The 15466-nt window shown below is 41.6% G+C and overlaps 2 protein-coding genes across 2 annotated transcripts in view; both read left to right on the top strand.

The window, feature by feature from the left end:
* Window positions 1–104: 104 nt before the first annotated feature.
* On the top strand, window positions 105–1682 carry six3b (SIX homeobox 3b; the record flags this gene model as incomplete). The annotated part of the gene is made up of 3 exons (XM_079260725.1): window positions 105–142; window positions 245–928; window positions 1541–1682. The coding sequence occupies 3 exons, from the start codon at window positions 105–107 to the stop codon at window positions 1680–1682; spliced, it is 864 nt and encodes a 287-aa protein (XP_079116851.1).
* A 4391-nt stretch (window positions 1683–6073) lies between these two features.
* The window catches only part of prkcea (protein kinase C, epsilon a), a 51239-nt gene continuing 41846 nt past the window's right edge, over window positions 6074–15466 (top strand). Inside the window, exon 1 of the mRNA XM_079260715.1 lies at window positions 6074–7224. Coding sequence (XP_079116841.1) covers window positions 6880–7224 — 345 coding nt within the window. The 5' untranslated portion in view covers window positions 6074–6879. The remainder of the gene's footprint in view (window positions 7225–15466) is intronic.

The following is a 15466-nucleotide window of genomic DNA, read 5'->3' as shown; positions in this document are numbered from 1 at the left end:
TCAGAGGGGTACTTCATGCGTCCAGCTTGTGTATTAAGAGGAAGATAAATCCAGTTTGATTGACAGCGCTGCCATGACAACCTCGCATCGGCAAAGGGTGTCCAATGAGGAATCAAACCCAGGATCCCTCCCTGACTTCCAGGTGAGCTAAAAAGTCAGACTTCGACTGATTTTTTGTCAGTCGCTCTTAAAAACGCAGTTCATGTCGTGTTTGGTTTTAAAGTGAAATCCAGATGGTTTTCAGGTCGCCGCTCGACTTTTTTTCAGCCTCCCGCCTTCTCCTGCCGCACTTCGCCGATGCCCCCCCTGTCCTGCCTCGTTCCCGGTCACCGGAGGACCCTCCCACCGCTTGCCCTTCCCTGGCTCTCCCGGGACTGTGCTTCTCCGCAGCGCAGATCGCCAGCGTGTGCGAAACTTTGGAGGAAACCGGAGACATCGAGCGGCTGGCCCGCTTCCTCTGGTCTCTGCCGGTGACCGCCGACGGCCGTGACTCCATCTCTGAGCACGAGTCCGTGCTACGGGCTCGCGCCGTGGTGGCTTACCATACGGGAAGTTTCCGCGAGCTTTATCGTATCCTGGAGACGCACCGCTTTACGCGCGCCTCGCACGGTAAACTGCAGGCGATGTGGCTCGAGGCTCACTACCGGGATGCAGAAAAGCTCCGGGGGAGGCCGCTCGGACCCGTGGACAAGTACCGCGTTAGGAAGAAGTTCCCCTTACCCAGGACCATTTGGGATGGAGAACAGAAGACGCACTGCTTCAAAGAGCGCACTCGGGGGCTCCTCAGAGAATGGTACCTGCAGGACCCCTACCCCAACCCGGGGAAGAAACGGGAGCTGGCACACGCAACGGGACTCACACCGACCCAAGTTGGGAACTGGTTCAAAAACCGGAGACAGAGGGACCGAGCAGCAGCAGCCAAAAACAGGTCAGGAGATATAGACTTGGCTAAGGCAAGAGGGTCACTGAAAAGCAGCTATTACAATAAACACAACTTCTTATTAATTAATTAATTAATAATTTATCCATTCATTTATTCATTCTATCATTTATTTTAATTATAATTAAAATAAAGTAAAAAATTTCTTGCACACATTTATCTACGTATATATAGATAAATGTGTGCAAGAAATTTTAACTTTTGGTGAATCTATGAAATCATTGCAGTTCGGATTCAAGGCTTTTCTTTAGCCTATTAGTAACTCACATTCTTTGCAGTTTAGAGATTCAGCCAGCCAGGGTTGTGAGCAAAAGGATCATTCATGCGTAAAAGCGCACAGGCAAAGCTTATAGGTTTTTGTTTTCTGTCTGCGAGTTTGACCTGGTCAATCTTTTTTCTTATTTCTTGGTAATTTGCGTGAGTGGGTCAATCATCCTGCTCCGAAGTCCAAACGTAAATTGGCAAAGATATTATTATTATTATTATTATTATCATCGATATTTTATTTCTCAGTTTGATTTATTTTTAAATTTTGATGGCATTTTCTGCTTTCCACTGCCACTTTCTCTCTTCTTAATGCCTTTTTTCCCTTATTTTCAGGTTGCAGCACCACCACCGCACGTGCACAGATGGTGCCCGCGGACTTAGCGGAGGAGACTGCAGTCCAGACGGCAGTGCAGAGCGCGCGGATGGGGAAACTTTCCTCTCAGTAACGGACAGTGATTCAGACTTGGAAGTCTGAAACTTTTGGTCAACGAAATGGACCTTAAGAGGCCTGTGAGGGTCTGTAGTAGATTCGCGGAGAGAAAAGGTGTGTGTGTGTGTGGGGGGGGGGGGTGGGGGGGGGGGGGGGGGGGGGGGGGGGGGGTCAGTGTTGTGTTGCAACAAATTCAACCAAATGTAATCAAAACGAATTAAATGCAGGTTACATGAAGGGTTTCTTTATTTCTCCTTCTCTTCCTGATAACATGATGCTGGTTTTCTACCCTCTGGTATTCCTGAAGTGCAAATCATGACTTTTAGGTTGACCACCTCTTTTTTAAACCACCAGAGTGTGGTGTGACCCTCTGTTGACCCAGCTTGCACCATCAGCCTAGTAGGCTAAAACTGGCACCTAAAATATGGATTCCTGTTGGACTTTGATCCAGGAGCCCCCACAGAGCAGGGCATTACAGACTGAAGCCTGCGAGAGAGCAAAACACTCATCTGCTCAAGTTATGACTCATAAAACTGAAGCTAGTTGTTCCTTTAGAGGCCCCTGGAGGACCTTTGGATGTGCTCTACCTTAGACAATCAATACCATCAACTCCTACCTCTTGTCTACCTGTTTATATGTTTGTAAATGTTTTTTTTTTTTTTTTGTTTTTTTGTTTTTTTTTTGCCTTCTCAACTTTATTCAAAGTTCACTGTGCAGTTTGTGTCAAGCAATGTCAAACCCCATAATCAATTTGATGCTGAATAAATGTTGTGGTATTTTACATAAATAAAGTTATTTAATATATGACTGAAGTTATTTAATATATGACTGTTAGTTGAGCTATTCTTTGAGAACAGTGTGTATGTCTGTGTGCCATTTCAGATACATTTGTGTGATCCGGTGAAAACGAGCAAACTTTTATAATGACGTCTGTGGCTCAAATTAAAAGACTCACTCATTGATGTAATGCACCATACAAACCTTGCAATTTCTTATAAATTAACCATGAACACGTTTGCAAGTGAAGTGGGGATTTTTCTGGTTGATTTTAGCTTCATCTATGATTAATATTTTACTTGGTAATCTATAGTAACTCTACTTTCTCTTTACTTTCTTTGCACCTCTTGATGCCCATTCTAACGTTAAAGCAGTAAACTTTAATTAAAGTAATTAGGAATATACGAGGGGAAAAGTGTTACTTCAAAAGACAAGTAAATCTATTACTTTTTATTTTTTATTTGGTGATATATTGAGACTCGTTCCCTCCACAACTCAGTGCAGAAAAAAAAAGTAAAAGCAGCACCACCTAGTGGTCAAAAATGAAACACACACACACACACACACACACACACACACACATATATATATATATATATATATATATATATATATATATATATATATATATATATATATATATATATATATATATGCAAGCACTTAAAAACCGTCGTAATTAATTTCATGATTATGAATTTTGAATTATTCATTCATTCATTCATTCATTTTCCGAGCCGCTTATTCCAATTCAGGGTCGCGGGGAAGCTGGAGCCTATCCCAGCTGGCTTTGGGCGACAGGCAGGGTACACCCTGGACAGCTTACCAGTCCATCGCAGGGGGAATTTTGAATTATTCCAGATTAAATATCAACTCAATTGGTCAGAGTAAATAATTTCAGCCTACTGTATTCAAAGAAGGTAGTTATTTTACTTCCAATTCTCAGTTATCCTTTTTTTTCAACTTGTCATGATCAGGTCTGTTATAAATCTCCAGCTAATGGATGCATTGATGAATAACTCATCTATTTATATTTAACTTTTTTCGCTGCAGTTTCTCTGATTTCCGAGAAGCCATTGAACGTCACATTCTTTGACGTCACAACGTGGTGTCATCACGTTGGCTATGCGTCCTTCACGCCAGCAGGGGGCACAATTGACCAGGAAAGAAGACCGAGTTGTGCTGTTCAGTTTATCGGTTGTGACTTTTTCTTCCCATTCTTCCCTTGTTTTATTATTCTTTTCATATTTAGTGATATTTTTTGTTATTATATTGAACAAAAAGAAAAAAAAATGACTGAATTTAACAAAAGACTCTTTCTAATATATATTATTACAAAATGGGGGTTCTTTATTATAATCTGCTTTAATGTTGGCAATTTATAATCCTATTACTTGGGTAAAATTTTGTGTTTTTTAAAATTAAAAGTAGCCAACTATAATTATACTATGGTAGTACCAGGTTTGAATTAAAGTAAATCGCCTAACTACATTTTACACCCCAAGTTACTCAAGACAGTGTGATGCTGGTGGAAAATTCTTGCAATTTATTATCTTACCTGGCAACATGTCAGCAGCGCGATAGAAGCATCAGGGAGAGGTTAAATTTTATACATTTAAAGGGAAAAAACTCCAAATGACCAGAAACTGCATGTCACTATTTGCAGTAAATGTTGTAAAAGATATGAAAAAAGTAAACTGCTGTGACCCTTTCATGACATTTCATTAAATAAAAGACGGGGTTGTGCTGGAAATTACTGCACAAAGCTCAGCAACATATTTGAGAACAGTTGGGTGTTGCGTCGTTTTAAAGTCCTTTATGGAGTTATTTAATGTCTGATTAATCAGAAGAAGAGGATTCATGAGGATTTCTGTCAAAATACAAAAACAAACAAGCCAAAAAACAACAGCATAGATGTGGGTAATTTACAACACATCACTTGGGTAGCTTAAATATTTGTGCTTTGATACCACCAGGTTTCAAAGTAACATACTGTATGTTACCTTGCACAGAACATTGTTTCCAAATAAGGCCTTGCTGATTTCAGCAAACCAATGCCACACCGCATTCTGCATGTATTACAGCAACTACAGTCCAGATCTTCAACATGTATCCCTACAGTCTAAACCCATCACTCAGTTGTTGTATCTATAAGATGAAAATATGAGGGAAAAATAACCTGGACTGAACTATTAAGCAACAGAGAACCCTATAAGAAGCAATTGTGAGATAACACTTCACTTTCCAAACAAGTCACTTGCTTAAAATAAAAAAGCTTAGAGTGTTGTGAAAACAAGAAATGTTGCAACAAGGTGGTGAATATAGATACAGAACTGTGCAAAAATCTTCAGCTGCATCATATTTCCTCATATATTTCAACAGAAACATGCAGCAGTTTAAGTAAACATGTGAAAACATATGTAAACACAGTACAGGATGCAAGAACCGAATTTTAACTAACTCAAACAAGACTTCTGGTTTGGCCACCTTTTTTTTTTTTCATAAACATCTTAAACCCTTAAAAATCTTTTTTTTTTTTTTCCATTTCCTCATGTAACCTTCAGCAGTTGTTCTTTCAGACTTCTTAAAGGACTTTTCAAAGGTTTTTTTTTTTTTTTTTTGCTTTTTGGTCGCCCTTTGCTCCATTCTCTACCTACATGATCCATCGCTGCTTCCATTGCTCCATAAAACCTGTTGCCACTAAGTTTCACTGCAGTTCTTGTGCAATTTGACATACAGTCTTCTTTTCCTGTTTTCTTTCCTTAAAAAACAGAATATTGAAAAGCCATTTTCTATTTCTGATGAGGTTGCAGTGAACAGTGGATAAATCAGCTGAAAGTCCAGATGTATCCTTCAGGCTTTTTTTTTTTTCTTATTTCTTAAGGACATCACATTCAAATGCTACTACACCTGCGGCAGAAAGTTATCAAAGGTGTTTACACCTTTTTTGTCCTCCACTTGTCCAGTTTTCTCTATTCTTTCCCTCTGTTTTCACTGACACAGAGCACACAAAGCTGACATATGTTAAGATATTTGGATAATAGTACTTTAGGAACCATCTTGTTGCTTGTCACTGTGTTTTCTCCTGTATTTTGCTGATACATCTCAGCAGATGGAAACAAATTACTTCATCCTTGCAACAGGCTGCTATAGTTACAAAGTACCTAAATATAACAGTTAAAACATCAAGATGTTGTCTGATACCTTAAACAAGAGAAAAACGCCCCTAAAATGTCCAGCAGCTACAAGGACTGGAGGATAGATAGATAGATAGATAGATAGATAGATCTTGTGTGTGTGTGTGGCTGTCTATGACCATGCATAAGGACTGACTGATTGACTGGCTCTGTTGGCTGTCTGGCCATGACGCGCGCGTTCACACAAACACGCCACGCACGCACTCACACTCCATGCCTGCGGGTGAATTCCATCCGCCCTCTACGTCTCTTGAAAATACTTCTCTTACATCTGAACACACACTCCCACACACACACACACACACACACACACACACACACACACACAAAATACAGAGTCTCTTTCTCTCTCATCCGGCGCAAGAGCCCAGCAGCGCGTGTGACGCGTTTTGCGCATTTCCTGCAGCTCGCGCTCACTGACGGATTCAGGAGAAGAGGGGGACGGGAAGCGAGGGGCGCGCGCAAGAACCGAGAAGGGAGAGGAAAAAAAAAAAGAGCCAGCGACAAAACGCTGTGATGTGTTTAGGGTTCTCGTGAGCCTGGAAAAAAAAGAAAGAGACAGAATAGGGAGGCAGAAAGGTGTTGCTTTTCCGAGAGTACACGCAAACATGACGGTGGCGTGAGGTCGTAGCGAGAAGATTATCCCGGAGAGGAACGAGCAGAGCCGCGACGGGCTGGAAACGGAGCACCAATCCCGAATGGCTAGGCGCGGCTGCTCGCGCTCTCTCCCACCCTGACCCGGGAGAAACACACACAAGAACCGTGGCGAAGCTCTTGGACTTCAATGTGAGCCACTTATCCTGAATTTACCCCTCTCTGCCGTTTCTATCCCGGCCTGTTTTCACTGAAACGGGATTTTTCTCTTCTTTTTTTTGTGCGTGGCGCACAGGAGCGAGCATAAACAAACAGGACAGCCGCTCGAGTGGGAGTGTGTTCGGCGAGCAGAGACTGCGTTATAACTGTGTTTTTCACCCTGGAAGAGCTCATTTAGCTTCACTGTTTGTGTGTGTGTGTGTGTGCGTGTGTGTGTGTGGATAACACGGTGTTCTGATATGGCTATATTAGACTGAGAGTCTGCGGAGCCAGCGGCATTATGGGATGTAGCAGGACTGTGCAGTGACCCCGCTCATTGGAAGGAAACACTCAGTGTACAGGAGCAGGAACAGCCAGACAAGCCTAGACACACACGTACACACCCTCATCCTTTAATACACGCACGCACACACACACACACACACACACACACACACATACAGCAGCCTGCAGCCATGCCTGTGTTCAGTGGCCTGTTGAAGGTGAAAGTGTGTGAGGCTGTGGACCTGAAGCCCACCCCATGGGCCCTGCGTCACGCTGTGGGGAAGAGCGGCTCCTTCTTGCTGGACCCCTATCTGGCTCTGAACCTTGACCAGACTCGACTAGGCCAGACCGCCACCAGAACCAAAACCAACAGTCCAGCCTGGCACCAGGAGTTCTGCACAGAGGTCCGCGAAGGAAGGAGCCTGGAGCTGTCAGTTTTCCATGACGCTCCCATTGGGTATGATGACTTTGTGGCCAACTGCACCATCCAGCTGGAAGACCTTCTGCAGAACGGAACCAGGCACTATGAAGACTGGGTATGTGTTTGAGCTGTAGCTGTCTGTGGGCCATGAAAGCCACGGGTTTGCATGTGCAAGCTGAATGTGAGCACGAGCTTGTAAGATTTAACCACAAAAACAAACAAAAAGCCCAGAGACAATCAGGGGTTGAGATCTCTGCAACAATCTCACAGTTAAGTCTAGATATATCTGATGAAGAGTTCATGTTTTTGTCTAGAATGCGGGTGCACTAACGGAGGAAGACCTAAATACTTGTGGAGAGGAAATCCTTGAATACATTAATGGCTGTGAAAGTGTTAACAGTTTGAATGTGCTTTTGCATCCCTGTTAGCATCTTTTATTCTTTAATTCTGTGCTTCTGTCAACATCATCTTCACTACCTTCTGGCAGTGAAGCAGATACATGTCAGACTGTCTGATTTTTCAGTTTGGTCTTGTTAGATTCTGGGGTCGCAGAAAATTTGGATTATCTCGGAGAGCTACTTCTACTTCCACCTTTATACCTGTCAAAACCGTCTAATCAGGTACCAGTGCAGGTTGTGTTTTTTGTGTTATCCGAACAGTCGGATAAGCTTCAATAAAAGTAATTCATTGACTGAAATCAACCCCCATGAAACTGTAGTTAAATGTTCTCTGCTTGAGGTATTGCTGCATCACCATGGTAACTAGGAAAATGGAGGAGAAAGCTTGTTACGGAAAGGGGGAAGCAGGCGTCTACAGCAGACATAAAGCAGATGCGAAATGAAATTTTAGCTATGACAGGCATTTCAACCTGAAGTGGCGCTCGAGTTGGCTGGGTGGAAGTTCTGCAGCTTTTTCCTCCGCTTCCCTTCCCACCTTCAGTTCAGATATTAGAAACAAAATGCAGCTGTGGAACATCACTGAGCATTAGCATGTGATGTATAAGGGGGCGAGAATGTGGTACTTTTATGGCGTTTAAGCGCTTCGTTTCTTTCCACTGCTCTCTGTTAGACTTGAAGTTGTTTGGCCTTGCACAGGGCATCTCAGATCTGGCCTGTTGTTCTCAATTCTTCGCATTCCTTTTGCCTCTCATTACTGGAACTAATAGGAGGAGCCCTTGCATTTACCACCATAAAATTGAGTTTTTACAGCAAAAAACAGCAATGCAGATGTTGATAAGTGTCTTTAAGAATCGGTGGTCAAGTCTCAATTATCTTCGCAGTGTGGTATTAAACTACTTTGTGTGTATGAAGATAAAAAGCTGCTTGTTTAATCTTTCTATGAGGACTTGCAATTAACTACCTGTGTCATGTATGTGACATTATATGGAGTTATTTTCCAGAGCATTTTATGCTTTTACAACAATTTTCCCCCTTTCAGGCCACTTTTACTTCCATTTCTATGCAATAAAAATCAACGGTTAGACATTTTTAACATAGAAAAATCCAGTTTAATCACTGCAGCTACTGCGCTTATTACAAGATTATTCTGTCAGATGGCATTTTTGTTGCATGATAAGACTCCTAAATGTCAGAGTATTTATTACAGACCTTGCGCTCAGCTGGATTAACATATGACCGTGATGTAATATTAAAAAGGGGAGGGGGGAAAAAAAAGCAACAAAATGTTCATTGTGGTGAATTAATATCAAATCTGAATTCCTGGGAACTTGTTTTAATATTGCAGTACAGCAAAAAAAATGTAATTGTGAGCTTTTATTAATGTGATGTAAAGGTGTGTTTAATGTAAAGACAAACAAAACAGGTTTTTAATTGGTGTGCAGTTATATAACTATATGCTATATCAGCATACGTAAGCATATATAAATAGGCCCACACGCACACACACACACACACCTCAGTCATCCATCCAAAGTAAGGTCAGAGAATATGGATCACTCTGTTGATTGACCACATCCTATTGATCAGCTGGGCGGCACATCAATGCATCTGCCTCAGAGCGACGCAGTCACCTCCCACTTCCCCTCCGTCCACCTCCCTGCATTACTCCATTACTCACCACTCATACCTCCTGTGTCTCCCTCATCCTCCCCTCCCCAACAGTGAATTCCTCTCTCATCTTACAAAAGCCTCTTTCCCACTGTAGGAACCATTTGACGTTCCTGTAACCTTTTCAGTTCTTTGGCGCATTCGGACAGATCGGAACTTAGGGACCATGCCCCTGAGTTCCTATAACCATTTCAGCGCCTACTCAACTTCCAGGTCTTTCCTTAGTTCTGTAGGAACGCATCTGACGAAGCAGGCTGACGTAGGTGATAGCTATGCCCTCGCGCTGAGCGCCGCTACTTAATTTCCGCATCGTCAGACCCCGCCATTTTTAAAAACCACTGTTCACGGAAGCATGGAGAACGCAGCTGATAAGTGGACGAACGACGAAGTCAGAGCCCTGCTGGCCGTTTTTTCAGCCGAGGAAATCCAGAGGGGGTTCGAAAGCACACAAAGAACACGATGGCCTTGTCGCTCTCCATTTTTGCTCCTTTGTGGTGTTTTCCTCTTCGCGGTTTGTTTTGTTGCTGAGTGGCGCTAAAATAACACGTCACTGTCGCAGATGGTTGCGTCAGATCAGTAGCGATCGGGTCTCCGACTCATGTCCGAATGCAAAGTGACACGGTTCTCTGGCGAAGGACAGTTCTTAGAACGCTATTAGTTCTCAGAACGCAGTTCTTAGAACGTCTCTGTCCGAATGAGACTAAAGCCTCTCCACCCCCCCCCCCCCCCCCCCCCCCCCCCCCCTCTTCGTCCAACCATCATCTTCCCCTTCCTGTCACACTTGTGTGCCTTAAAATCCTCCTCCATCTGCTTCGTCCCGATGCTCTTACCTTCTTTTACTTCCCGCTCTCTGGCCGAGAGAAAAGGTTGTGAATTTCTTGACCACGACTGTCATGTTTGTATGAGTCAGATCAGACAAGTTTTCTGATGTTCTCCTGTTTTTTCTTTCCTTCAAAGTTTTATGTTGAAACTGGTTCATACATGTGAGTGTGTTTGATGCAATGTGGCGTATGTAAACTCAAGCTTTGGTTCAGTTTTTAGGTTGGTTTGGGTTGGATTTCCAGCTGATCCAACCAGGTTTGATACTGAACACAGTGTCCAACTAAAATGCAGCAATAAAAGGAGAAAACATTTAATCAGATAATAATATAAATTCTTTGTTCAGTTAGATATAATAAATTACAAACATCACTGTTTACCAGAAGGTGACATATTTAGTTTTTTTTTATGCAACTAGGCGGCGTTCAGGTAGCAGTGGACCTCCTCACAGTCTGTGTCTAGTTTGATTCTCCAGTACATGATTAGCTTCGTCCTTGTTGCATGGTGGGTGTACAGTTGCAGCAAATTACATTCTGACCTAATGTTAGGTGGTATGTGGATTTTTTTAAATCTAAATGATGCATAATAGTCTGAAAAAGACTGAAGCAAAAAAGACTTTATTTATGATGAATGTTTAAATTACAGATAAATTACATAACAGTGCTTTTTACTATGCTTTTTAACACTGTAACATGTCCGATAGCTCTGACACTGGGTGTGAAAGTAAAGCATGGAAACATGTTGCAGTGCTGCATTTGCGTAGAAATGCTGTAAAATGCTTAAACAGCTGCATATTACTGTTTTGATGTTTACAAAGTTTTTTCAGTTCTTTTATAAGAATCAATTAGTGCTTAAGCCTCCTGTGATTCACATCTTGTGCAGAGCAGAAGAAAAAGGTGATCTAATCTTTTTTTCATGATAACAAAGCGACACTGACGAATGTTCCAGCAAAGCAAAGCAAAAGCAACACAAGTGAGCTAATCAGTTATTACTAACCAGCTCACATTCAACAACAAGGCTAATTTGGCCTTGTTTTCACCTCAATCTTGATTTTTCTTGGTAAAAATGTGTTTTCTAGTTGTCGGCATGTGGCGTACTGCAAGGCTCACACAACTTTGTAGTGCTGCTTTAATCAGAAGTATTTAAGTGACTGTTTATGACTCATTGTGCAGTCCACTAAGAGAAACAGAAGAACGTAAATAATCACCTTATTTTAGTTTTTTAAAATACCAGAAATGAGAACAAAGTTAGACACAGAAACGGATGTTAGTAGAAGATACTGATGTGGTGCCAGTCTGTCTAATAATACAGGTGTGTAAAATTTTGGCAATATAGTCGCTTCTCAACTGTTATGTCAGCTGGCTGATATCAATGGCAGATATGAAAGACACAGATATGGAGGCATCTTAAAATGTGGTCAGGCAGTTAGAGCTGCTCTAACTGCCTGTAGCATCACAGATGCACTGCACAGTCAGTGAATGAGGTTGTTTTTGACTTCTATACACATGCTCAGTGTCTGTGGGGAGCACAAGATGCACATGGATGCAATCATTTGCTCCTGTTACTCCGGGAAATCCAACTACTGCAAAAAAAAACCAACAAAAACCCTTGTTTGGTCTCAGTTAGTGATTGCAGAGTGCAGGGAAACTGAGTAACTGTGACCATCCAGCGACACATGGCATTTAGGAGTTGGACAGCACATCTGAAAAACAGGATTTGGGGACCCCAGCTTTGACAGCTACAATATGCTGGAGTGACCACGATGCAAAACTGATCCTCAACGGTGCAGTTCTCTTCACAAACAAGAGCTGCAGGCTTCTTGCAAAAACTTTGCTGTCCTAACGGCCCTAACTGACCCTGTCAGAGTTGCTAGTTTTGGCTAATTTCAGCTGCACTGAACTTCACCAAAGAGCTGCTCCATAGGTAACCCTGTGTATATGTTGAAAAAGAAACACCCACATTCTGGAGACATTATTGTATTTTCAACATATACTGTTGCATAAGAACGCCATTACTCCGTGCAATATTTAGGATACCCATTCCTTGCTAAAAAGCTAAATGTTACTGATTTGACAACGTAGCGGGATACGTAGGGGAATGCTTTTTTTAGGGGGTGACGGCTCTCCTCTTGTCTAAGTATATTGAGTATATCTTGTTGAATTAACAGTGAGGATCACTGTCTTACAGCAACAAAAAATGTCCAAATCAAGTATTTGTGAAAGCTTGGATTAAAAACTTTAAAGTTTAATGGACTCCTGCTGAATCTCTTCTTCACATTTGGGATATAAGTGATATATCTTAAGATGAAGCATTGATGCATACATTTTTCCCCCTTGGCATGATCAACTATTTTCAGCAGATGTACTTTTGTAAAACTGAGGTTTTACAAACCCCTTTGTCATTATTACCTGCTAATTAGCAAGCTCAAAATCACCCACAAAAATAACTGTAGACTGAAAAACAAAATGCAGATATGTGTCAGAGACTGACAAATTAGAATTTCACAAAAACAGTAATCACATTACTTAATGTCATGCAATTAACTGAAAAACGGCCCCGCAGTAAGAACCAGAGTTCAACCAAATGTTACACTTCCTGCTGTTCAGGCGAAGACTGAAGCTCTCCCACTTCCTCCACCCATCTGCTGCCTCTCACTTCTCATCTTGTCATTTCTCTCCATCTCTTTTGTCTCAGCCGTGTTGTCCCCATCCTCTCTGCTTCCCGTCCTCCTTTGTCTCCCACCACCTCTCCATCTCCCATGGAGCCAAGCACAGGTTCCCTCTCTGTGCTGCTGGTGAAATATTAACCAGGCTTTGATGCTTATTAATTGTCCCACTCAGTAATTGAGATGCTCGGTGGAGCCCATCCCCATGGTGACAGCAACAGGCAGCCTCTCACCCACAGATACACCAGAAGGAAGGATTGGGGGGGGTGTTAAAAAGCCAAACTGGTGTTCTTTAAGAAGTCAACATAATTAAAATTCAAGGCCTTTAAGGGTTTTTTTTGTATAGCACACTTAAGGGAAAATTCCCCCTTATTTATCAGCATAATAGCAAAGATGGCATACACAGCTGCTCACCGTGACACAACAGTACAACATTGTCCCGCAAATGAAAGCCTTGGACACATTTAAACAGGTTATATTTTGTTATTGCAACCCGTGTGCCCTCAGATGTTCTCTATAATCATCCATCACCGTTTATAGATAAACCCTGCACAGCAGGCCTTTTATTAATGCAGTTTTGTTTATGTTTACGCCATCACAATATATTTAAATCCTGTTTGCCAAACAGTACTGTTGATCTTAATGCTTTCTGCTCACCTAACCTGTTGTGTAAGTTTTAACTTAAAGTACAAGTATTGTGCTTGTAATTAAATGTGATTATGAATAGAATAGTTTAGCCTTTATGGAGGTGAGCTATGCACCTTGGTAAACACAGCTGTCTGTGCATTCCTGTGGCAGCTATAGTGTGTCAGAAGTCTAAAAGCCCCAGGTCACATCTTTTAATCTTTTTTTTTTTTTTTTTTTAAATAAACTCTTTTGGATCAGTAATATTGATCTGCTGTTGTTCACATGCTGTAAAAGGCAATATGTTTGCATGATGTTTTAACTAGAGACATTTTTGTCACAAACTGATGCACCGAGCAGCTTCTCCATTGAACAAACCATCAGAAGTTATCATGTGGTTAGGGGAAGATGTGAATCTCTTTCAGAAAGGACAAAACAATTAAATAGGTAGCTGAAACTACAAAAAAAAAAAAAAATAAAATAAAATAATGGTGAAAAAATTGCCAAGTCATTTGTGAAACTTGTGAGGAAATTTCGGTGATGTCTCTAATTGCTGTTCATCAGAGCTCACTTGAGCTTTTGTTGAAATCAGAATGAAATAAATCAACAATACAACTCGCAGCGATGTCCAAAGTGAAAGCAAGAGCATTCAGCTACAAACGGCAACTCAGAGTGTCAGGACTTAACAGATGTGCAGCTGAAAGAAAACCTCGTACCAGTGTGGCTAATTAAAAAGATATAAACAAGCTTTAATTTGTTAGGGAGCGTAAAGATTAGACTCTGGAGTGATGGAAAAAGGTTACGTGTTCTGATGAGTCCAGAATTACCCTGTTGAAAAGTGACAGGCACATCAGGGCGAATAAAATGGCTGATGACGTGCTGCACCCTTCATGCCCAGTGGCTGCTGTACGAGTCTGTACAAGCAGCAGCAGGACCTGTACTTGCGTCAGCTGGTCAGGTTTAGGTTCAGCAACAGTATGTGCCCAGAAAACAAAGCCAATTCATTGCCTGAATGACAAAGTTTTTCGATTACTGTAGTAGATAGTTTCTTTCCTGATGGCGTGAGCATATTTCATGATTCCAATGACACGGTGTGTGCTGTGATCAAAGCTTCATGTTGTCCTAAAAATGCTACCGTGTGACTTTTTGTGTTTGTTTTCTTACGATTGCTAAGCAGATATCCACTAATGCACCCAGTTTGTAAGACATGGAGTTATGATGGTATAACTAAAAGGTAGAACCCAGAATATAAAATAGCTTTATGTAAGCAAACATGGTCAATATCAAAAGAGAGGGAAGGAGAGCATTTTGACCAGCAATCAAAACGGCCCATAAAAATACTTTGAACAGATTCAAAACAGATTAAATATGTTGAAAGGAAGCTGCTTGACCAATATAATCTGTTATATAGTAAATTATTATAACTGTCATATAATCGTACACATACCAAGCCTAGGTCTTATTTTTCAGGCTTCCATGCTAGGGGCTTTTTGATACGGGAAAAAAATTATCATATTGATTATTTTCTTTTGATATTGTAGTTTAGATTTTAAAATACATGGCAAAAATACTTGTAATTGAAACATGGCAATGGACCTTGATATTTAATTGAAGGGGATTTGTTGTCAGAGATACAGAGCAAAGAGAAAAGGAAGTTGCTCCATGTGGCTGAAATAAACAAACAACATAAAGGGAATGGCTAAGTCACGTATCACCACCTTTCCAACATGGTGGATGTTTAAGTGCATTCCTCTGTGAACTTTGAAGCTCAGTCTTTGGAGGTTTTTTCTAGTCATTTGTTGCTTAGAGTTTGCTTTAACACACCATCTGTTGGATTTTGCTTCACAAAACAGACTCTTAGGGCTGGTGCACCTTTTCGGACTTGATGTGCATTGTGGCTAGGCGACCGCCGCCAGGCGAACGCCGCTAGGCGAACGCCGCTAGGCGAAGCAAACTAATTAAAAAAGAAACTGCCCTGTTGAGTTTACAATACCAGCCCTACTAGTAACCACCTGCAGATCTGGAAAAGAAACTGCAACGTGATGCTTTGACCCTATGCTCACCTATAAACACACACTCCATCTGCATAAGCTTTGCGGGCTCGACCTGACGAAGACGCATATAAAACAATCTTTAGTAAAATGGAGCATTTCACTTAAAAATGGTCTCTTATTCCATAAACT

This window comes from Telmatherina bonti (genome assembly GCF_933228915.1).
Source record: "Telmatherina bonti genome assembly, chromosome: 21".
Lineage (NCBI taxonomy): Eukaryota > Metazoa > Chordata > Actinopteri > Atheriniformes > Telmatherinidae > Telmatherina > Telmatherina bonti.
Note: the sequence above shows the minus strand (reverse complement) of the source record. Positions and strands in the feature narration are given on the sequence as shown.